Genomic DNA, 24,123 nt, shown 5'->3' with positions numbered 1-24,123 from the left:
TTCATTAATGGCTTTTTCTAGTTCTCTTGACACATTTGCAGTAGCTCGCTCTAGTTTTGCAACCCCTAAGCGTGGGATAAAAGCTGTTACAGACAGGGGGAACTTAGTGCCACGTGCCATCAGAGGGCTGTAACACTTTTTCCCGTAGCTATCAGTAGCTGGGAGCTCCAGAGGCAGAAGAGATGCTGGTTCTAACCTGTGTGGGAGGTATTATTGCACTTAGAATCCACTTTTCAGCTCAGGTGGAGGGTAAATCCTGGAATGCCCTTTCTTCACCTATCCAATATTGCCCTGGTAGTTGTGCAAATAGGGCAGTCTGATCTTCAAAGGAGTCTGAATGATGCAAATGATTTCCTGTGCAAGGGTTAGCATGTGCCGGATTGGGCTGTTCAGGTAAACCAGTGAGGTTGGGACCCAGAGGAGATGGCTCAGAGCATCAGGATCCTCTAGGCCCGTAGTGGCAGCCAAACTCTTACCATTACCTTTAGTTTGATTGTGGCTTCCTGCAGAACAGCAAGTGAATCTCTCTGCGAACATCCACGTTGTCTGGCAGTGTGCAGGGCCGGATGAACTCCCTCCAGGAAGAAATGGCCAGCGTGATGGCTTATTTGAATGGGTTTCACGTAAGGGCTTCTGGAGAATCTCCCTTGCCCGCTCAGTGGATGTGGTAGATGGGAAGGTTTGGAGGAATGTGTGGAGGAATGGCAATTGCCTTTAGGGAGAGCTCGGGGTTAGGAGGAAGAGGGCGGGGCCGCCGTGCCCCCATGACGCGCGCCTTTTGTCATAATGCGCTGGGTGAGGTGAGGCGCTGGCGGCAGCCCGTGCACTTGTCGTCCAGGAAAGCCCTGGGCGGAACGCTGAGGCCGGGCGCCCGAGTGGCCGTAGCGAGCGGTCGGGCCTGGGAGCGCTGCGTGCGAGAGAGGGAGCGGAGGAGGAGCCGGGGCCGCGGGGGCCTCTCCCCATCGTGTGGCCGCCCGGCCGGGCTGCGAGGAGGAGCATGTCGTGCGTCCACTACAAGTTCTCCTCCCAGCTGAGCTATGATACGGTCACCTTCAGCGGCCTCCACATCCCCCTCTGCGACCTCAAGCGCCAGATCATGGGCCGCGAGAAGCTGAAGGCGGCCAACTGCGACCTGCAGATCAGCAACGCCCAGACCAACGAAGGTGCGTGGGGGCGGCGGGCGCGGGGCCTTGGGCACCTAAAGCTGCCTGTTTATCTGCAGATGTGTCCTGGTTTTGGCTGGGCCAGAGTTGGTTTTCTCCCTAGTAGCTGGTGTGGTGCTGTGGTTTGGATTTAGCATGAGAATAATGTTGATAGCACACTGATGTTGTAGTTGTTGCTCAGGAGTGTTTGTGGCAGTCAAGGACTTTTCTGCTTCCCATGCTCTGCCGGGTGCAGAAGAAGCTGTGAGGGGGCAGAGCCGGGAGAGCTGACCCAAACTGGCCGGAGGGCTGTTCCATACCATAGGGCGTCATGCTCAGTATAGAAAGTGGGGGGAGTTGGCTGGGGGGCAGCGATCGCTGCTCGGGGACGGGCTGGGCATTGGTCGTCGGGTGGTGAGCAACTGCGTTGTGCATCACTTTGTGCTTTGTATGTTCTTTTATCATTAGTAGAAGCGGTATTACTATTTCTCTCCTCTGCTGTCCTATTAAACTGCCGTTATCTCAACCCATGGTTTTTACCTTTTTTCCCCCCCAATTCTCTCCCCCATCCCCACGGGGTGTGGGGGGAGGGTGAGCAAGTGGCTGTGTGGTGCTTAGTTGCCGACTGGGGTTAAGCCACGACAAGATATTTAAACTGTGTTCAGGAGAATGTCTGTGAAGAGACTTAAGAGCACACTGTTAGGGGTCTTAGGAATGCCATTGGATTGCATGGCACGCGTAGGTAGAGATCCATTTCAGGAGTCTTGTATTTTTCTACTACTGTTGAATGAAATTGTCAAGAGCTTTTGAAAAATGGTTACTTTGCCTGAAGGGCTTTGCTGCAGAAGGGTCTGTGAATGTTGTCTTGGGTTGCTAAGGTACTGTCAGCTTCACACATGCCAGCAGGCTGAGTGGCCAACTGGCTGGCGTCACTACTGGAATGGTTGGGTCTGTGTCAAACAGAGCCTTAAAACCAGACTGATGGATGGTCCTAAATGTGATGGAGCCCAATTCTTATCCCCAGGAGAAAAAATGTTTTGAGATAGGCCGAACATGTGGCTTTTCTTATAGCAGGTGAGGAACAGAAAGCAAAGTTTTAGAAGAAAAAGTGATGCTCATAAAGATGTTCCCCCGTAAAGTGTTACTCTAATGTATATCATACCAGTTTTACAAAGTGTGTTGCTTTGTTTCCATACGTAATCAGAATCCGGTGAAGAAAAAGTGTCTGCTTCCCTAGGTTCTGTTAAGCGTGGTGTTCCCTAAAGGTGAGGTTAAAGAAGGAGTATCTGTTATGCTTTAAAGAGCATCCCTCTTGTTCACCAGTGAGCAGATCCTCCTCTAGGTCGGTTGTGTTGCCCTTTGACAAGGAGTAAAAGGAGTCTAAAATTTTAAACTTGGTCTATTAGTGACACAGGTGCTTCCTGAAGCTTTCCTAAGGGTGTTTCCCATGTGAAAATGCAAAAATCCCCCCGTGGTTTTCAGAGCAAAGCTAGAGAATACATTTCAGTGTAATGTATACGTATGCCAAATTTTTGCTTGAAATGCATAACCATGAATTTCAGTTTTTATTCATCAGATGTAGATGCTTAAACTCACTAGAAGTAAAGAGGATTTTAAATATGACTGGAAAAAAATGATATGATGGACTGTTTTGAAGATCTGGGAAGGCAAACTGGATGGTTGAGACCTATTTTGAATGTCGGGGGGGCAGGGGTGTCCTCTTCCATGCTTCCTCTAGAGGCGTGTTCTATAAAGGCAGAATTCCCTTCAAAAAGCCTGCACTCAGGAATGATGCATTTCAGCTTGCCTCCCCCTCTTAATTTGATCTGAACTTCTTGACCTGTCTTTTAGAATGGATGTTCTCACAATGTTGTGGAAGAACTGTGAACTGCAGAGCTCAGGATTCCTGAGTGCTCTTTCCTGCCCTGTAACATTCTGACTCCAACCCCTTGGAGCATGTGCTATTCTGCTTCTCAGGCAAGAGACAACAAACCAACAACCAAACAACAAACCCCAGCTGGGACCTGACCTGGTCTTAGTGCAGATGGCAGGCTGTCTTCTGTGTTCTGTCAGTCCTGAGTGACCTTGGAGACCAGTGTGCTGCTGGCATTCAAACTGTTTTAAATGAATGGAAAAGATTTTGCTGCTTGTGTGTGATTATCAAACCTGAAGACTTCTAGGAATGTCCCATTAGTGTGTTGAGACGATAAAAGCGCAGTGTTACATAGAAAGCTTTGCTTTCATCCCTGTGAAGGGATTGCCTGAAGGGCTATGTCATTGCGTAGTAATAGACATTCTTACAAACTGAATACTGTTTTGTTCTGTATTTGTGTTGTTTTCAGAATACACAGATGCTAATGCGCTGATTCCAAAGAACTCATCAGTGATCGTTCGAAGAATCCCTGCTGGAGGAGTCAAAGGCACCAGCAAAACCTATGTTGTGTAAGTATCCATACAGCATTGTACCCTTTGTTAGGGCTTTCAGTGTGTTAGCTGGTTTTGTGGATATTAGTTTACAGAGGCATTCCGATTGCATCTTTGTTGTTAAAGGTGCTGTTAATTTTGGTTGTCATGAGGTAGATTGTAATGTATCTGTCCCAAAGTCGACTGGGACATGGGGTTTGAACTGGAGCAATGGTAACTTTTAAGATGATTCTCTTGGGCTTCTTCTTGGGCTTGATTTTGCTGAGACCCAAGTTGTAGGTGCTGTTTCCTCTACCTGAGTGGTCATTATTAAATCTTCTTGCTTCTATTGCTTTTATAGTGAAGAGAGATAGGCATTGTAGTGTCAACTCGGAATTTGTTCCCATGTCAGAAGAGTCTGATTGTTGGGGTTTGACTCTTTCTTGCCTTTGGGGGAGGGAGGGTGGGATATGGCAGGTATTCTTATGCCCCAGGTCTGGGGTTTTGCATCCTAGCTGTAGAGGAAAGAGCAAGGGTTGCCAGCTGGCGAACCATGCAAACAAGAAGTTCCATTCATAAGGGATTTGTATCAGTTTCCTAAAGACAGCGTCCGTTTCAGGCAAGAGAAAAAGAACACTGTCCCAAAGTGTATTGCCTTTAGTGCGAGTAGAGTGAAAGAATAGTTAATCCTTTCCAAACCTGAAACGCAGGAAGCAGTTTAGCACATTGCCAACTGTTGCTAGTTCTCTTTCTACATCTGTTTTTACCCTAAGCTGACATCTGTGCTCCAGGTTTTAGTTCTGTATTCCCAAGATTTAAGGAGGGCAGATAACTGGGTGTATTGATTAAAATGACAGCCACTCAAATGCCATCCTGCCTACAGCATCATTGCTGTCATTTCTGTATTCACACAGTCCAGTTGTGTATCAGCTGCATTAGCACTGTTTGAATGGTCACGTTTTCCAGCCTTCTTAAAGATAGACCTCTCCACCACAGTTAGTAGGTGTTATTAGCTTGTGGTTTTGCCATGTCCTTCTGATGTGGGTTCCCCATAAATAAAGTATACTGATGAGTTACAGTGTGTCTCGAACAGACAGTACAGCAGCATCCTGGTGCCCGTGAAGCACTTGCAAGCAAAAAAACCCTGAATTTGTGTGGCTCTGCATGTAAACTTTGGGCACATTACTGCAGCAGTTGTTGCAGTGCTTTCAGGCACTACCGCGTAATTCTGGACGCCACAGCGTTGTGCTTATAAACATGGCCTTGTTTTGGGGGTTAATTGAAGGATGGATGCTCAGTGCTGCCTTGTGAATGCATCCTCCGTTTCTGGTTGGGTGGCACCCTCTCCTGGTATTGTAATGCTGCCCTAAAGTGAGAGGACAGATGCTGCTGGCATCAAAGCTCAACTAAATACCTGTGTGTGGGGACAAGGAAAGAATGGCACTGCTGTTGTAACGTTGAAAATTAGCCGTGCAGATTAGCTTTTGATTCCTCCAGCTGGAAACATTGCAGAAACTGCTGGTAGAGTGGTTAATGTTTGGGAATGATGAATGCATGCTGTAATGGTGGAGAGGCCTTGAAAATGTGTTACTCGCCTTGCAGTTTGTTCTTGAAGGGAAATGCACGAAGAAACCACTGTGTGGTAATCTACAAGTATTTCCTTGTACTTCCTCATCTTCAGGAGGTACGGGCTCTATTTTAAGTTCTGATCACCTCCATTTCTCTTCCAGAAGTCAAACGGAGCCAGTGAGTGGACCATCAAAACCAGTACGTAAAAACACAATCTCACACTTTTTTCTGCACACTGCACTTAATTCTACACAATGTAGCCTGGTATAAATTTTCCAAACAGTAACTTAATCTGTTTTCCAGTAGAACACAGTATATGTTGTAAATAGAATGTATTTGATTCAGCATCGTAGTGTGTATGTTTGTATCGGTTGTTGTGTGCTTTTGTTCCTTGCAACACAAATTGTCTGGAGTGCATTTTTTGCCATTTTCACATTGTATTACTTAGCTTTTGTATTGAAAGTCTTTTTTTTTTTGCCTAATGTTTTTTGAAAATCCATTATTGTTCAGCTTGGTACTGTTCCTTAGTTCTGATTTGGGGGTTCAAACAAATATGATAAGTCACATATCCCATACATTTTGAGGACAGTTCTGTGCAGCTAAATGATTCCTTTCCATGTCCTTAAATACCTGGGTATTTGTTCCTAAAACTGATATTGCTTGGGCCCCTCTGAGTGCATAAATGTCTTTCATAGCTTGCTGTGAATTTAAACATCGTTGCTACACAAAGTGCTATTGTCAAGTTCTGCATTTGATCTTTCCACTTTCTCGGATGAAGCAGTTTAGTTGAATAGTTTGTCTGCAAATGGAAATACCTAAACCCCAGTGTACAAATGTTGGCACAAGTTTAGAGCCTGGTGCATTTGTGGGTGAAATCCCTGTCATTTGTCCTAACCTCTGCCTGCAGTATGCTTTTGGAGCTGGGTGACTTCAGGGTTGGATGCTGCTTCAATTTCGCAGAGGTTAAGCCTGTCTTTAGTGTACCACCATATGATGCTAAACATATGGAGAAGGAATGATGAACTGGAGTGAGGAATCTTTTTCTGCATGTAGAGATCTTTTTTCCCAGAGTCTGCTAAAAACTGCTGCCTTGAATTCTTCCACTGCGTTAGGCACTAAAGGACAAGAGCGTTTTCCACGGAAGGCTTTTAATCTCTCTTCTGATCCAGTTAGTGACCCCTTGAGGAGAGCTGTTCAGTTTACATTGTGAAATGTTACTCTATGCTTTTGAACAACTTCAGGCATAATAAGCAGTGATTCGAGTGTCTTTCTGCTAAGGTTTTACTGGTGTGAGCTTCACTGCTGCTTGTGGCGTAATAGAATTGAGTATACTGGAAAAGGAGCAAGCGAAGAGTTCCCCTTTTTCCTTGTGGAAAAAGTGCCCTCCAGTCTTAGTTCTCAACAAACACAGCAGTCCATTACGAACCAGTGGCCTGAGGACTTCATTCCTGCAAGCCCTTCCGTAGGGAGCTGGGAGGGAGGAGTGTGGCTGCAATTTATTCTCAGAAATCCCTTTTTAGCTGCAAATTGGCAGCTTCCTTACCCCTGTGACTCTTAAGCAGTTGTGAGCATTTGACAAGGGTCCCTCTCTGAGATAGTCTGGAGCAGTAAGTTGATCTCAGGCGGGTTTGGTGAGTTTGGTTTCTTCTCATTAACCACAGAGGCACTCTGGAGCTGTCACAGGTTTGGACGCTTTTTTGAACAAATGCCGATTACACTGGGTTGGAAATGCCTCTTTCAGTGACACTCAGAGGATATGGTGCAGCCTTTCAGACTGCAGTAGAGGTGAACTATTGCTGTGTTTTGATTGTAGAACTTGAATATGTGTTTAATGTTTTGTGCACAGATCAATGACTCTTCTGGATCTATTTCTCTGGCCCAGCTCATTAAGGTATATCTAGATATATTCTTGTCAAATGCTTAAAACCAAAAGTGTTTGCTTTGTATTTTTAAATCTTATACGGTGATCTATAGCTGGATAACTCTTGTAATGTGAACAGAACTTTAATTTAGATTTTACTAATTTAAAAGTATTTATTTTAACTGTAAAATATGTGCGTATTTTGATACTGTCCTGTAAAGAGTAGTTGCCAGTCTGGGAAGATAGAAGGGGAGTACCTTATCAGCCTCAACGTAATGTTGCCATATTACTCACCTTCAAGACACAAAGAAGCAGCACTGCAGAAGCTGTTTACCGTTTTTCATACGTTTCATTCATGTTGTGTTGGAAACTAACACAACTTTCAGAGAAGAATTATATGGTCTGTAAGTTATGGACATTTCAGGGCGGGTTGCAACAGCCAAACGAGAAGCGTTTCTGGAACATGGACGATTGCGTGGCTATTTTTGAGTTTCTAGTCACGATAGTTACAGTTCCGTTCTGTGAATGCTGCAGAGTTTCATACATCGTAGTACATCTACAGTGGACAGCACAATCTAATTTGTTTGAGTGCAGGCTGCGTCAATTGTGTAAATGTACCTGACTGTTTATAGGAATATGCCAATGTGTACGTGTGGCATATTAGCAGATGTGACCTTCTGAAACTGTTGCAGTGCCGTGTTTTGCTGTGGAACTGCTTGCGTTCTGTGCTCAACAATGTGTAGCTTTGCCTGGTGGTTGCACTAGTGATTGCACGTTGTGCAAAGGCGTAGTGCTAGCCAATGGAATGAGTGGTCTTTCGAGTGACAAAGATGAGAGAAGGCCGGGCCTAGTGCAGAGGAGCTGCTTCTTTCTTCTGAAAATAAAGGCTGGAGTTCATTTCCAAGAAAGAGAAATCTCTTCCCACTCGTAACTTCTTCCCTCACTCACTGCAGAAATTACACTGTGTACATTTGGCCAAAAAAAAAAAAAAAAAAATTAGTTTGGAAGGTATCCACCAGAAGAAATTGGACTCCATTAGTGCTGTGCCTAAATGTGTCCTTGATTCTGTAAACTCATGTGAAGTTTTCCCCTGAAATGTGAAAAACTGTCCAAGTGGTGTAGACATTTCAGCTTTTGAGAACATTTAAAGAAAAATACAGGAAAATAACATAAAGCAGCTCAGAACTGTTACTTGCTCTGACCTCCTGAGTGCAGACTGGCTTAGCATGGAGGCAATGTGTTGTAAAAAGTTTTCCGGTTTGTTATTCCTATGTATTAAATGCCCTATTTGAGTTTTGGTCTATTCCTAGGATGCGTTATTTTGTGTTTTGGAAGTGTTCTGTAAACCGTTTGGGTTCAAACAAACTAGTCAAGTATCTGTAAAGTTGTCTGTAAATGTTAATGGCAGTGACTTCATAGGTGTTGATGTGGATGATGTTACAGTTGAGAAAAAACTGTCTATATGAATGACTTGACAGATGTTGATGTGAATGATGTTACAGTTGAGAAAAAAACTGTCTATATGAAACAACCATTTAATAAAATACTGAAACTAGATGGTTGCTTTTGTGAATGAATGCATCTAAAAGCAAAAACATGCGCTGTTGATCTGAAAGATAGGTGCTTGAAGGTCCAAGTCATTTACAGTCCCTCCCTTCGTCCCTGCTTATGTCTGGACTAGCGTGCAATAAAAAAATCTGACCAAATACTGGTTAAACAAAAGCAGCTGGCTTCAAGAATTTGAAGACGTAGTTGTGCGTAAGGTTTATGAAGAAGTTAGTAGGGGGGAACATGCAGTTTGGACTGCCTACAGCACATGATGGTGACATTTCTACTGAAAAGAATCCTTTGTCTTGCTGAGGGATTCTAAAAAGCTTGATTCCTTTTCATGCTTCTGTGTCCGAAGCTCAGTTTCAGCAAGCAGAAACCAACTTCCCTGACTCCTAAGTTGAGTGTCCTTTTAATGCTGCAAAACGTAAATCATGATAGTGGCATACATCTTTCTCAATTAAATGTACAGCGGAGATCTTCTCCTTCACATAGTCTGGAGCTTAATATCAGTTCAAAAATACTGGACAGTGTAATTGTTTCTACGTGGAGCTTGAGTCCACGTGGAAGAAAATGGGGCTGATTCCACAAGCCTTTATGTAAGGTGCAGACAGAGCCCAAGGTTTTGGGTGCCCAGGAATGCTCTTGTCAAGCAGGTTACCAGGCACCCAACCCCCACGTAAGGGCGTAAGGAGTCCCCAGAACATCTTCAGCACAACTCTGTTTTATATGAGTAGCTGTTTTGGTGCAGCCTCAGCTGGCACTGTGCTGCTCTTGACGGGACTGGGTGAGTGCTGTGGTCTTTGGCCGTGGGGGCTTCACTGTGTTTCTCATGCGTGTGTCAAATCCTGACCTGTTAAACAGACTGCCAATCTGGCTGAAGCCGATGCTTCCGAGGAAGATAAAATAACAGCGATGATGATACAGTCTTGCCAGGAATATGATCCATCCAAGTGAGTGTTGCTGATGTCGGATCTGTTCTTTGAAGATGATGGAAAAGCTGAAAGGATGCTTGTTGGAACAAGAGAGACACCTTTGCATACCTTTTTCTTTCTTTCCCCAAAATCTTTCAGTTACCTGAAGAAAGCCTTGGGTCCACCTCCACCATCTTACACTTGCTTCCGTTGTGGAAAACCTGGCCACTATAGGAAGAACTGCCCAACACATGGGGTAAGATTGTGGGGGACTGCTGGTGTTTGGTAGTTTGTCATTGTTTTTACCTTGGCAGTCACGTAACAATACAGAAACGCTCCTATTAAGAATTGTTTGTCTTGGGGTGAAACGCAGAGGTTACCTGGCAGTGTTGCAAAGCCCTTCAGACTTCCAGGGAAACCTGCAATTACAAATGTAAAATTGGCTTTTCTCAAGGTCATAGACATTAAATATGTCCATAGACCCTTCTCTGTGGACTTTCACACACATTTTTGTATATTTCAATATCACTGGAAATGTTTCTGGTTTTAGCTCTTTTTAATGACTGGTTGTAGACAGCTTTCAGGATTCCGTCTAAACCCAAGATGTTTCTGTTGACCCCATCTTGTGACTAAGTGCGTGTTTTAGGTACACAAGCCTCTGGTTGAGTATTCATGCCATTGAACGTTCGTCACTGAATGCATATGCATGAGGTCTGAATTCAGCCTTCATCTAGAGATGGTGAACACAAGTTTCCCCAGCGAGTGATTCAGAGCAGCGAACTGAGCTCTCGCGCTGAATTGCGCTGGGGAGGAGGAGCGGGTTTGTGTCTCTTCTCCGAGTGGATGGCGAGCGCAGGGGTATTTCCCCCTTCAGGAACCTGAAGTTAAGCCAAAGAATGTCAAATGAGTTCAAAACACTGCTCAAGCCTTTTGAACGTCCTGGCTCTGTTCTTTTAGGAAAAGAAGTATGTTAGTTGAGCAACCCTTACGCTGGGTACAAGGAGAGCACTAAAGGCTTTTGCTGCTTCAAATAGTCCTTGAAATGTCATTTGAAGTGTGGGTCCTGAGATGAGATATGTCTGCATTTCTTTCCTTAACAGGACAAACAATTTCAGTCTGTTCCCAGAATTAAAAAGAGCACAGGAATTCCCAGGAGTTTCATGGTGGAGGTGGAAGATCCCAACACCAAGGGTGCTATGCTGACGAAAAGTGGAAAATACGCAATACCAGCTATTAATGCGTAAGTAGGGAATTAATTGGACTGACCACAAAGGTAATAAGAGAAACCATGGGTAAATGTTTGCATGGCAATGCAACCAAGTTGGCCAGCATCTGGAATTACGGGGGAGGAAGCATTGTCATTGTAGTTTACCCTTAAAATCTGTGATACTTTCTACCATTAAAATAGGGCGGTCCTTCTGTTCCAGCCCCTGCAAGTTGGTGAAACTTGCGGTATGCTAAGAATCTGTATTTCTGCAAAACGTTTCAGTAGTGTTTACAGCGGAGTCGGTCTCTGTGAACGCTCATTTTGCTTCTGGGTTATGCTTCAAAGGCTTCCTGCAAAATGTAACAAAGAGCTGTTGGACTGAGCTTTCCTGCCCCCCTGACTTTTATCCAATCCCATGTGTGAAACAGACTGAAGTTTTCCTGTGGCTATAAACTAAGAAAAGACTACTGTGTGCTGACAAGAGTGGCTGCTTTCAAATGCACTTGGTAGCACTTGTGTTTTTCTGTTGTGGATCTCCTTTTGTAGAAGCTGTAACACAGGCTTCCTCCATTAATCAAACGTAATTACTCAGAGACTAACTTTACCCTGAGCCTGCAATTTACACTTACCCTCTGGCAAAGGAGAGGTGGGATTCATTTCACCTTATTTCTGGGTGTCAAGGAATTATTTTTCCAGTCTGAGCTGGTTTCTGAGTTGATCCAATGAATGGGAGAGTTCTGCAGAAGGAAAATTCTTCCGCCCCTCCCTCTTTTAGTGCTGTGGCTACAGAAAAGTAGTTCAAACGAAATGCCTACATGTTAGAAGGCTAATGGGGAGTGAGAAGGATTCCATCTATTCTCTTCCTTTGGTAAAATGCAAAGCTTGGAAAAGTTTCCCTTTACCCATCTTTAACTCTTTCCTTTTTCCTTCCCCACCCCGCCTCCAGGGAAGCTTATGCTAGAGGCAAGAAGGAAAAGCCTCCCTTCCTACCAGCGGAGCCGTCCTCCTCCTCCTCCTCAGCTGATCCTGTTCCAGAGGAGTTGTTGTGTCTCATCTGTAAAGATCTAATGACAGATGCAGCTGTTATTCCCTGCTGTGGGAACAGTTACTGTGACGAATGTAAGTGTTACTGCCCTGTCTGTTCATGCAAAACATCACATCTGATCTTCGGAAAGCAGAAATAGGAGATAACAAAATTACTTTCTTACGTAGATGCTGAACAGGAAAGAATGCTTCCCGTATAATGGGGAAAAAAAAGGCAGAAAGCTTTTTTCCCTTTTTACCTATCTAGTTAAGTCCTCTTTACATGGGAAAGGACGAGTATGAGAAGAGTGCATCACTGTGCAGGTGATTACAGTATTGGATATGGAATGCATTTGGTTTGTCCACAGCCCTTTCCCTCATACAAAATTATACAGCCAGCTCTGGTGCCTGACTGTGCTCTGCAACAAAGGGACAGTTAGGCATTTAATCCACGTTCTTCTCCATGGGAGAGCTGGTTAAAACCTTCAGAACTCAAACATACAAATGGTTTTTTGAGACATGTTTTATTCATTAACCTGGAGGTTGGTGACTTCTCGCTGTACTAGAGAGTGGAAAAAAGACTCGTGGGAACATCAGGACACAGCCTATTCTACATCTTCAGGTGTGACAGTAGTGAAATATCAAAGCTGTACGGTTGTGTGCTGCATACGAGACATTTGTGACACTATTGAACTTTTATAGCTTCATGCTCTCAATTCCAGACCACATTCACCCATTAATCATAGACGTGTTTTGAGAATTGATTAGAAGCCAACTAATGTCCTCACTTTGGCTAAAACCTGTGTCCTGGTTTCGGCTGGGATAGAGTTAATTTTCTTCCTAACAGCAGGCATAGTGCTGTGTTTTGGATTTAGTAGGAGAAGAATGTTGATAACAGGCTGATGTTTGTAGTTGTTGCTGAGTACTGCTTATGCTAGTCAAGGACTTTTTCAGCTTCCCATGCTCTGCCAGGCGCACAAGAAACTGGGAGGGGGCACAGCCAGAAGAGTTGATCCAAACTGACCAAAGGGCTATTCCATACCATATGACGTCATGCTCAGTATATAAACTGGGGGGGGTTGGCCGGGGAGCAGCGATCGCTGCTCGGGAACTGTCTGGGTATCGGTCGGCGGGTGGTGAGCAATTGCATTGTGCATCACTTGCTTCGTGTATCATTATTATTATTATCATTATTATACTGTTACTATTAGCATTACTATTTTACTTTATTTCAATTATTAAACTGTTCTTATCTCAGCCCAGGAGTGTTTCTCACTCTTACTCCTCCAATTCTCTCCCCCATCCCATCGGGGTAGGGGGAGTGAGCGAGCGGCTGCGTGGTGCTTAGTTGCTGGCTGGGGCTAAACCACGACAGTCCTTTTTGGCGCCCAACGTGGGGCTTGAGATAACAACAGATTAATCAGAGTGTATTAAGGAGTCTGTTAACAGTTGCCGGTCACGATATTAGTTCTTCTGATCTGCACCATGTTCTTTTTTTTGCAGCACGCGTTAAAGCTTGCTGTCAGTTTGTGTAGTGTGCTATGCTCTGCAGTGATTCATGATCTTTTGCTTGGGAGGCTCCTTATCAAAACCCTGACCTTGAGCATTCTTTGGTATTTGGGTTTCATACAGAAGTCACTACTGTACTTCGGGTACTACCTCATAGAGAGAGTTAGCAATTATACTTCTTCCTCTGAGAGGCTTGTTGTGGAGGAAATACAGAATGGCACCTTTGCTGCTTTCTTCTATGATGTTTCCTCCTTCATTACAACAACTTTCCTGTATCTTGAACACCCCTGGGCAGTTAAGATACTTCTATTGATAATTCTTGGGAATGTTGTTTCCATTTTGATAAAGGTCAGCAAGCAGTTTAAAAATACCATCCAGAGATCTACCCCAAGGCTGGATAGTTATGAGTGGCAGGGTGTGTGGGATCGTATGCGCAAGTACCTAGGGCAGTGGGGACCTCCAGTGTTTTGGAACTTCACCCCTGAACAAGTGCAGAATCCTGAAGAATTAGTAAAGTATTTGGAAGAAGTATGTTGTCACCCTGGTAGCTCCAGAGAGACACAAATCATTGCAACATGCTGGGGACTGGCCCATGCCTATCGAGCCGTGGTCAACGCTAATCAGTACCCTCAAAAGAAAGAGAAGGTCTCTGGATCTGATGACAAAACAACAAGCACTGTGGCTACTCAAACCCCCACTACAGGCCTTGCAGCTACTCAAACCCCTGCCCCAGGCACTGTGGCTACTCCAGCCACAGCCATGAGCACTGCGGCTACTCAAACCCCAGTGACAGACACTGTGGCTAAACCAGAGAACCAACCTGCGCCGGTATCAGTTGCCCCTATACAGAAGAAAAAATACACGAGGAAATCAGTTCGTTTAGTAAGGGATGAAGATGAACCAGGGCCATCACGAGAACCAGAGGAGGAAGAACCCATAAATGAGATGGTGACCACCCGATCACTATCCCTGAGTGAGCTGCGAGATATGCGAAAAGATTTTGGTCGTCATCCAGGCGAGCACATCATCACCTGGCTGCTCCGATGCTGGGATAACGGGGCCAGTAGCCTGGATTTAGAGGGTAGGGAAGCCAAGCAGCTGGGATCCCTTTCCAGGGAAGGGGGCATTGACAAAGCAATTGGAAAAGGGGCAAAACCGCTCAGCCTCTGGAGGCGACTTCTGTCAAGCGTGAAGGAAAGGTATCCCTTCAAGGAGGATGTTTTATACCGCCCAAGCAAATGGACCACCGTAGAGAAAGGTATCCAGTACCTGAGGGAATTAGGCGTGCTGGAGGTGATTTACAGTGACCTGAATGATGAGCGGTTAACCAAAGACCCAGATGAAGTCAGGTGCACACAATCCATGTGGCGGAAGGTGGTACGGAGCGCACCAGCATCGTATTCCAACTCGTTGGCAATACTAGCCTGGAAAGACGACGAGGCACCAACGGTGGATGAAGTGGCTAGACAACTCCGGGACTACGAAGAAAAGCTCTCTTCCTCCCTACGGGCCTGTGTCTCGGCTGTGGAAAAACTGTCTGAAAAAATATGCCAAGAGTTCCAACAACTCAGAGAGGATCTGTCCTACTCCCCACCTGCACGGAGCAGTGTCTCAGCCATTAGGAGTCAACGTCCCTATGCTCAAGAGAGAGGATATAGAGGATACACACCACGGGGCACCCTGTGGTTTTACCTGCGTGATTATGGAGAGGACATGAGAAAGTGGGATGGAAAACCCACCTCAACCTTAGAGGCACGGGTGCGTGAATTGCAAGGAAAAACTATTAGAAAAGGCGGTTCTCCCAGGAAAATTGCAGCTCCAGTTTCCAGTGAGCAGTTCCCGAGACAGAGTAAGAGGGCTAATTTTACTTCCGACCTTGATCAGGGAACTTTTGATTCACATTTACAGGAAGTGAACAACGAATACTGTGACCAGTGTTAGAGGGGCCCTGCCTCCAGCCAGGTGGAGGAAAGGGACAACCGGGTTTACTGGACTGTGTGGATTCGATGGCCTGGAACGTCAGACCCACAGGAGTATAAGGCTCTAGTGGACACTGGTGCACAGTGCACGCTAATGCCATCAAACTATAGAGGGGCAGAACCCATTTGTATTTCTGGAGTGACAGGGGGATCCCAACAGCTCACTGTACTGGAAGCTGAAGTGAGCCTAACTGGGAATGAGTGGCAAAAGCACCCCATTGTGACTGGCCCAGATGCTCCGTGCATCCTTGGCATAGACTACCTCAGGAGAGGGTATTTCAAGGACCCAAAAGGGTACCGGTGGGCTTTTGGTATAGCTGCTTTGGAGACAGAGGAAATTAAACAGTTGTCCACCTTGCCCGGTCTCTCAGAGGACCCTTCAATTGTAGGGTTGCTGAAGGTTGAGGAACAACAGGTGCCGATTGCTACCACAACTGTGCACAGGCGGCAATATCACACCAACCGAGACTCCCTGATTCCCATCCATAACCTGATTCGTCGACTGGAGAGCCAGGGAGTGATCAGCAAGACTCGCTCACCCTTTAACAGTCCCATATGGCCAGTGCGAAAGTCTAATGGGGAGTGGAGACTAACAGTGGACTATCGTGGCCTGAACGAAGTTACACCGCCGCTGAGTGCTGCCGTGCCAGACATGCTAGAACTTCAATATGAACTGGAGTCAAAGGCAGCTAAGTGGTATGCCACAATTGATATTGCTAATGCATTTTTCTCCATCCCTTTGGCAGCAGAGTGCAGACCCCAGTTTGCTTTTACCTGGAGGGGTGTTCAGTACACCTGGAACCGACTGCCCCAGGGGTGGAAGCACAGCCCCACCATTTGCCATGGACTGATCCAGACAGCACTGGAACAGGGTGAAGCTCCAGAACATCTGCAGTACATTGATGACATCATTGTGTGGGGCAACACAGCAGAAGAAGTTTTTGAGAAGGGAAAGAAAATAGTCCAAATCCTTCTGAAGGCTGGTTTTGCCATAAAACAGAGTAAGGTCAAGGGGCCTGCACAGGAGATCCAGTTTTTAGGAATAAAATGGCAAGATGGACGTCGTCAGATCCCAATGGATGTGATCAACAAAATAACAGCTATGTCCCCACCAACTAGCAAAAAGGAAACACAAGCTTTCTTAGGCGTTGTGGGGTTTTGGAGAATGCATATTCCAAATTACAGCCAGATCGTAAGCCCTCTCTATCAAGTGACCCGGAAGAAGAACGAATTCAAATGGGGCCCTGAGCAACAACAAGCCTTTGAACAAATTAAACGTGAGATAGTTCATGCAGTAGCCCTTGGGCCAGTCCGGGCAGGGCAGGATATTAAAAATGTGCTCTACACCGCAGCCGGGGAGAATGGCCCTACCTGGAGCCTCTGGCAGAAAGCACCAGGGGAGACTCGAGGTCGACCCCTAGGGTTTTGGAGTCGGGGATACAGAGGATCCGAAGCCCGCTACACTCCAACTGAGAAAGAGATACTGGCAGCATATGAAGGGGTTCGAGCTGCTTCAGAAGTGGTTGGTACTGAAGCACAGCTCCTGCTGGCACCCCGACTGCCGGTGTTGGGCTGGATGTTCAAAGGGAGGGTCCCCTCTACACATCATGCAACGGATGCTACATGGAGTAAGTGGGTTGCATTGATCACACAACGGGCTCGAATAGGAAACCCCAGTCGCCCAGGAATCTTGGAAGTGATCATGGACTGGCCAGAAGGAAAAAACATTAGAATATCACCAGAGGAGGAGGTGACACGTGCTGAAGAGGCCCCACTGTATAATAAATTGCCAGAAAATGAAAAGCAATATGCCCTGTTCACTGATGGGTCCTGTCGTCTCGTGGGAAAGCATCGGAGGTGGAAAGCTGCTGTATGGAGTCCTATACGACAAGTCGCAGAAACTGCTGAAGGAGAAGGGGAGTCGAGTCAGTTTGCAGAGGTGAAAGCCATCCAGCTGGCTTTAGATATTGCTGAAAGAGAAAAGTGGCCAGTCCTTTATCTCTATACTGACTCATGGATGGTGGCAAATGCCCTGTGGGGGTGGCTGCAGCAATGGAAGCAGAGCAACTGGCAGCGCAGAGGCAAACCAATCTGGGCTGCCGCATTGTGGCAAGATATTGCTGCCCGGGTAGAGAACCTGGTTGTAAAAGTTCGTCATGTAGATGCTCATGTACCTAAGAGTCGGGCCACTGAAGAACATCAAAACAACCAGCAAGTAGATCAGGCTGCTAAGATTGAAGTGGCTCAGGTGGATTTGGACTGGCAACATAAGGGTGAATTATTTATAGCTCGGTGGGCCCATGATGCCTCAGGCCATCAAGGAAGGGATGCAACGTATAAATGGGCTCGTGATCGAGGGGTGGACTTAACTATGGACAGTATTGCACAGGTTATTCATGAGTGTGAAACATGCGCTGCAATCAAGCAAGCCAAGCAGTTCAAGCCCCTTGGGTATAGTGAACGATGGCTGAAATATAAATATGGGGAGGCCTGGCAGATTGATTACATCACGCTCCCACAGACCCGCCAGGGCAAGCGCTATGTGCTCACCATGGTGGAAGCAACCACTGGATGGCTGGAAACATATCCCGTGCCCCATGCCACCGCCCGGAACACCATCCTGGGCCTTGAAAAGCAAGTCCTGTGGCGACATGGCACCCCAGAAAGAATTGAGTCAGACAACGGGACTCATTTCCGAAACAACCTCATAGACACCTGGGCCAAAGAGCACGGCATTGAGTGGGTATATCACATCCCTTACCATGCACCAGCCTCCGGGAAAATTGAGCGATACAATGGATTGTTAAAGACTACCCTGAGAGCAATGGGTGGTGGGACGTTTAAACATTGGGATACGCATTTAGCAAAAGCCACCTGGTTAGTCAACACCAGGGGATCTGCCAATCGAGCTGGCCCTGCCCAATCAAAACTTTTACGTACTGTAGAAGGAGATAAAGTTCCTGTAGTGCACATGAAAAATATGCTGGGGAAGACAGTCTGGGTTACTTCCCCCTCTGGCAAAGGCAAACCCATTCGTGGGATTGCTTTTGCTCAAGGACCTGGGTGCACTTGGTGGGTGATGCGAAAGGATGGGGAAGCCCAATGTGTACCTCAAGGGAATTTGATTTTGGGTGAAAATAGCCAATGAACTGAATTGTATCATATTAATTGCTTTATAATACTGTATGTTATCTCTTAACTATATGTTATCTCTTAACTGCATGTTAATATAATAATATAGTAGGTTAATATTAAGTATATAATACTATATATTATGATTGCTATATGCCGCATCAATGGTATTGCAGTAAGAATTGCCCAGCCTAAGGAAAATGAACTTTGATGAAACCATGTTGGAATGAGAACTGACTTCAGCATGCAACAGTCCAACACTGCACACCACCTGTCCTGCTCTGAAAGACTGTGATGACAGATGGAACCCAAAGTCATGGGCTAAATGAACTCAATGGACATTTTAGAGGGATGGGCCATAGACGAAGGGAATGATATCTGTGTGTATATCAAGATAGGGAAAGGGGTGGTGATTAATTGGAACACATTGGAAAGGGGAGGGCCTGTGCATGACGTAGATGGTATAGAATAAGGGGTGGATACTGTCCTGGTTTCGGCTGGGATAGAGTTAATTTTCTTCCTAACAGCAGGCATAGTGCTGTGTTTTGGATTTAGTAGGAGAAGAATGTTGATAACAGGCTGATGTTTGTAGTTGTTGCTGAGTACTGCTTATGCTAGTCAAGGACTTTTTCAGCTTCCCATGCTCTGCCAGGCGCACAAGAAACTGGGAGGGGGCACAGCCAGAAGAGTTGATCCAAACTGACCAAAGGGCTATTCCATACCATATGACGTCATGCTCAGTATATAAACTGGGGGGGGTTGGCCGGGGAGCAGCGATCGCTGCTCGGGAACTGTCTGGGTATCGGTCGGCGGGTGGTGAGCAATTGCATTGTGCATCACTTGCTTCGTGTATCATTATTATTATTATCATTATTATACTGTTACTATTAGCATTACTATTTTACTTTATTTCAATTATTAAACTGTTCTTATCTCAGCCCAGGAGTGTTTCTCACTCTTACTCCTCCAATTCTCTCCCCCATCCCATCGGGGTAGGGGGAGTGAGCGAGCGGCTGCGTGGTGCTTAGTTGCTGGCTGGGGCTAAACCACGACAACCTGTTTTGATGGTTCTAATTATTCACAGGCATTAGAACAGCGTTGCTGGAATCTGAGGAGCATACCTGCCCAACGTGCCACCAGACAGACGTTTCGCCTGATTCTTTAATTGCCAACAAGTTCCTACGCCAGGTGCCATGATGCCTTTTACGTAAACTGTTTGTAAGACAAGTCTGTTTGTGAAAAGGTGAAAGGGAAGCAAATACTAATTTACATCTCCTTTAAGCAAGGCTAAATGGAACAAGGCCAAATTTACTTCTGAAATCCATGATCTGTTGTTACAGAAGCTTACAGCCTGGCACATTCAGGTCACACTTTTGTTTAAGATGATTGCCTCGCTTTCAGATTTGGTGTTAACACTGAAGTACTTTAAATACAGATACTCTGAGTCACCAGTCAGTAATATCAGTGTCTAATGGGATGTGTTCATCTATCTGTATGGCGATTTATTTTACGGTTGATAGCATTTATAAGAACACAAAAGCAATTTTACTCTGTGGAGGCTTTTGTTTGTGTATCTCCTGAAGTTTCATATTACCTTTTTGTCAATGTTTTTCTGCCTCTAGGCTGTGAACAACTTCAAAAATGGAACTGGCTACACAAAAAGGCTCCATACACAAATTCAGCAGCAACAGCAGCAGCAGCCACCACCACCACCACCACCACTCCTGCCTGTCACCCCTCCTGCTGCTCTGGTGAGTGCTGCTCAACTGTCTAAACCTTCCCCTCTGTCAATCAGCAGTCTGTTGGAAGAGAAGGTAAGTTTTATTTCAGCATATGTGCTGATTCTTACTTTTCATAGAGCTTATTTTCCAACTGTTTGCATTTATGCACAAGGGCTACCAGGTTCCTGTTCAAAGGCAGCCCGCAGTAGCAAGTGTTGTGGGCCCCCAAGGACAACCAATACCCACAGCTGGTAAGTAACTAGAACTTCAGGATTTCCTGAAAAGAATTATCTTCAGACCAGCTGAATGGGATTTTTTTTTTTCTTTTTTGCCTCCCCACTCCAGTAGGTCATCCAGTGAGAGCCAGAACAATTCGCTCAGCAGGTGGCAGAGCAGGCTGGGAACTGTGAGTATTCTACAGAAATTCAATAGATGCCTACTTGTAACCTGCTAAACGAGGCCATAACACATAACTTATACAACAGCTGATTTCTAATGAAGTGAATATGCATAGATAGCAGTGGAGGGAGAATACACATGGTAATTAATTTTGAAATTTGAGTTGGGGCTTTAACAAAGGGGATCTGGGCTTGCAGTAAGGTTATTGAAAACAAAACTCCAGTAGAGGATGGAAAAGAGGACTCTGAAAAATGAATGCTTTTTTGAGGAAACCATAATTACCTATAAAACTTAAATATAATTAAAGGATCAAATAGAAAGCCACCCTTTTGATCACTGCCTGAATACGGCTGAAGAAATTGATTTCCCAATAGTAAACAGCCTCCAACATTCTTTTTTAAATAACTTAGATGATACTGATGGAGCAAATTGTTGGAAAAGTCAACGCTGTTATTTTATGACAACGTTGAATTTCTTTCAATTCAGCCATCTCAAATAGCCAGGATGCTTTCTCTCAGTTGGAGAGGGAGGAGTCTGTTTTATCTATTATTGCAGTGCCAAGTGAGTCCTTCCTTTTGGTACATATTTGTAATGGCATTGAGTGACATTGCTAGCGGCTGAGTTCAGAAGCTTTTAGATTTGACTTGTCTTGAAATGTAGTCACTGTCCTTGGTTAGAGCTAGAGGTAGGTGCCAAATGTTGCTAGGACATCTGGCTAGAAGTGCTGATGAAATAGTCCTGTAGGTAGGATTGCAGTACAAGTATTTTGCATCCTGTACAACTTGCCAAATAAGGAGTGAAGTTAAGTAGACTCAGCTGGCATTTTAAAATTGAGCTCTCTTGAGGCTAAATCATGTTTTCTTGATGTTTGGTACTGCATGGGAGCTGTTAAGATTTGCTCTTTTTGCATCTTACTGCAAAAAAAAGATTGCACTGCATGTAGTCGTGGAGGAGTGAAAAATGTGCCGCTTCCCGTGCCAGTATGCACCACCTGAAATCAATCAACAGCTGTGGTGGTTCATGAGATAGGAGTGAGTGGAAATAGAGTTACCCTTCCTGGATGTTTTCACACGAGCAAAGCAGCAGCTGTTCTGCCTTGTAAGCAGAAACTCTTATCAAGCTCTTGACTTTGCAGTAGCATCATGTCAGCAGCTGAAAGCAGCTTTGCCATAAGCATATGGAAAAAAAAAAAAAACCAAACACAAAATTGGGACAAAAAAAATTGGTGAGAGTGACTGTTTTGAATTACCTTCAGTATTTTTTTTTTGTGTGGTGCTTTTTTAAGGTCCAAGTCTCCCCGTAATGCTTCATCTTACTCTAGAAGGTCATATACCTATTCCAAGTCAAGAGCTGGTTCTTCCCATTCCTACTCTCGAAGATTTGGTCGTTCCCATTCTCACTCCTACTCGCGGTCGCCGCCGAATCGAAGAAGAGGCAAAGGGAAGAGCCGTAACTCTCGGTCTAGGTCAAGGGCACATGGTTATCACCAGTCAAGGTCAAGGTCACCCCCATACAGAAGATCCAAATCACGGCCAAGATCACCAGTATTTAGAGGCCAGTGTCCCATGAAACAGACTATACCTCAAGGGGAGGAAGAAAGGCAGCCTTTTAACAGACACACACAAGTTCCACCCTATGATATGAAGGTTCACTATGGCAGATCTGCTGACGTCAGAGATCCTTTTGAGCAGGAAAGATACAGCGCATGGGAAAGGAACTATCGAGAATGGTATGAAAAGTTTTATAAGGGCTGTTCTGTTACAAGGGGCTCTCTGTTCATGCTCCCAAGCAGAGATGATGCCACCCCTGTAAGAGATGAGCCTAGACCAGCAGATTATAGCACTTTCAAACTGGGGTCTGAAAAGGAGAAAAGAGAGAAGGATAAGCCAAAAGCAAAAATTGAAAAGGCAAAGCAGAAAGTAGAAGTGGCTTTTCCTCCAAAGAACAACAATATAACAAAAGCATCTAAAGCTTCCCAGAAGATGGACACCAGTCTTGAAAAATCTGCTCAATTGGAACCTCCTGTAAAAAAAGCAAAGAAGGAGTAGCCAAAGGCCAAGAGTGTTGAAATGTTTTCATCTTAAAAGGCTGAGAATATTTTGATATTTTCCTGTAAAGAGTAGTTTCCACTTCGGGAAGATAGAAGGGGAGTACCTTTTGGAGGCAGGGGGTGGGGGGGAACGGGGGCGTTGCAGAAGCCATTCTGGAACATGGACAATCGCATGGCTATTTTTCTCTTTGTTTACTAGCATGTGTATAAACACAAATCTCATGTTCATAAATAAAGTTAAGATTCTTTTAGCCTCGTCTATTCCCTGGCATGTCTGTATTACATTTCTAAGTAGCATCTTACCATAAGGGAACAGAGAAGTCTCAAAAAAAAAAAAATCAAACCAAAGGAAAAATCCTGGAGTGGGAGGGAAGACTTAGAGTTGGTTAGAAGTAATTCAAGTAAATGAAAGAGAAAGCAAACCCATTCCCTTCTTGTTTGCTCTGACTGTCCCTGATTTGGGCTGTGGGTGGCTGTCGGCAGGGTGGAAGCCTTGCATCTCTCTTTACAAGTCCTCTCTCCCTCCCCCTGTAAAAGCTCTGCAGCCTCAGGTGCTTCTGGGCTTGGAGGCACAATGAGCTGCATTCTTAAAGCTACCTCAGGCCTTGGTCTACAGAGAGGGGGTTTGGTCTTGGTTTTGGTTTGGTTTCTTTTTTTTTTCATACGCATATCCCTGTATGAACTTCGAAGCAGAACCTGGATCTGTGTGTGGCAGGAATAAATCACTGGAAAGCTTGCCAATTCTTGTTGCACAGTAAAGCAGCAAAACTAAAATGAGTGAGACTTTTTTGAAAAGAAGACGCACAAAATCTTATGCTTTGTGTATTTCTTCATTGTCTTGTTCTTATGTTCGCTGTCATTCTACACTTGCAAATTTGTGCTGCTGTCCTGCTGTTCCTGCAGCCAAAGCAAGCAAGTGGATCCTTTTTGGTTTAGTATGACTATTTCAGTAAGTGCAGGGATCTCTGGTTGGTGTTTGTCCTTAGAGGCTGCAGAAATGCAGAGTCATGCCCATTGTTTTAGTGCAGTCAAGCACAGCTGTGATCCTTCCTGGCTGAACTTTGAGTTTAGCCAAGCCATTGGGTTTTAGGAAACCACTGGAATTTATATGCAGCACTGCAGCAGTGAGATTAGCCTTTTCCTGCTATTTTCTGTCCCCTTTCCCACTTGCTCTGTGTTCGTTTCTGTTTAGTCTTCTGTTGGAAGTGGGAGTTAATACATTGACTGTCAGTTCTGGGTTTGGGGTTTGTCTTTTCTTCTTCTGGTTTTTTTTCCCCAATTCTTCTGCAGTATTATCTTCGGGTTGTATCCAAGTTGCATACATCGCCTGAGGATGGAAACATTTACCCTGCTGCTGGGAGCAGGGAGGGCTCAGGAGCATATCTGAAATGCTTGTACCCCAGGGCAGGCAGTGTGAGAAACAACCAAGCTGAACTGGAAGCCTGGGTCCGTTCCCAGAGCTAGGATATCATTGGTATCAGTGAGACTTGGTGGGGCAGCTGGGTGTCAGCTACAGCTGCTCACATGCTGGAGTGCAGGGCAGTCCCGGGAGAAAAGCGGGAGCCAGGCACGTGCGTTGCATTTGCTGAGCAGGGCTGGGTCCCTGGAGGGCAGAGAGCAGTGGCTTGAAGAATGGCAGCCTCAAAGGGCGTGCAAGGTGCGGGAG

The 24,123-nt window shown here is 45.3% G+C and overlaps 1 protein-coding gene across 1 annotated transcript; it reads left to right on the top strand.

The window, feature by feature from the left end:
* Positions 1–997: 997 nt before the first annotated feature.
* Positions 998–22,455, top strand: LOC142595845 (E3 ubiquitin-protein ligase RBBP6-like). The gene is made up of 16 exons (XM_075724688.1): positions 998–1,163; positions 3,485–3,579; positions 4,178–4,191; positions 5,249–5,312; positions 6,961–7,005; positions 9,388–9,476; positions 9,597–9,693; positions 10,538–10,677; positions 11,591–11,763; positions 19,372–19,475; positions 19,910–19,975; positions 20,018–20,101; positions 20,181–20,259; positions 20,357–20,414; positions 21,693–22,215; positions 22,351–22,455. The coding sequence occupies exons 1-16, from the start codon at positions 998–1,000 to the stop codon at positions 22,453–22,455; spliced, it is 1,902 nt and encodes a 633-aa protein (XP_075580803.1).
* The last annotated feature ends 1,668 nt before the right edge of the window (positions 22,456–24,123 follow it).

The sequence above is a fragment of the Pelecanus crispus genome, chromosome 23 (assembly GCF_030463565.1).
Source record: "Pelecanus crispus isolate bPelCri1 chromosome 23, bPelCri1.pri, whole genome shotgun sequence".
NCBI classification, from domain to species: Eukaryota; Metazoa; Chordata; class Aves; order Pelecaniformes; family Pelecanidae; genus Pelecanus; species Pelecanus crispus.
The sequence above is the reverse complement of the archived record's forward strand: the minus strand, read 5'-3'. Positions and strand labels throughout refer to the sequence as shown.

Bases quoted from the DNA above. Each gene is read 5' to 3' on its own strand.
- LOC142595845 (XM_075724688.1), top strand. From the start codon at position 998: ATGTCGTGCGTCCACTACAAGTTCTCCTCCCAGCTGAGCTATGATACG. The intron at 10,678-11,590 runs GTAAGTAGGGAA...CCCCGCCTCCAG, and splicing joins GCAATACCAGCTATTAATGC to GGAAGCTTATGCTAGAGGCA. The intron at 20,260-20,356 runs GTAAGTAACTAG...CCACTCCAGTAG, and splicing joins ACAACCAATACCCACAGCTG to GTCATCCAGTGAGAGCCAGA.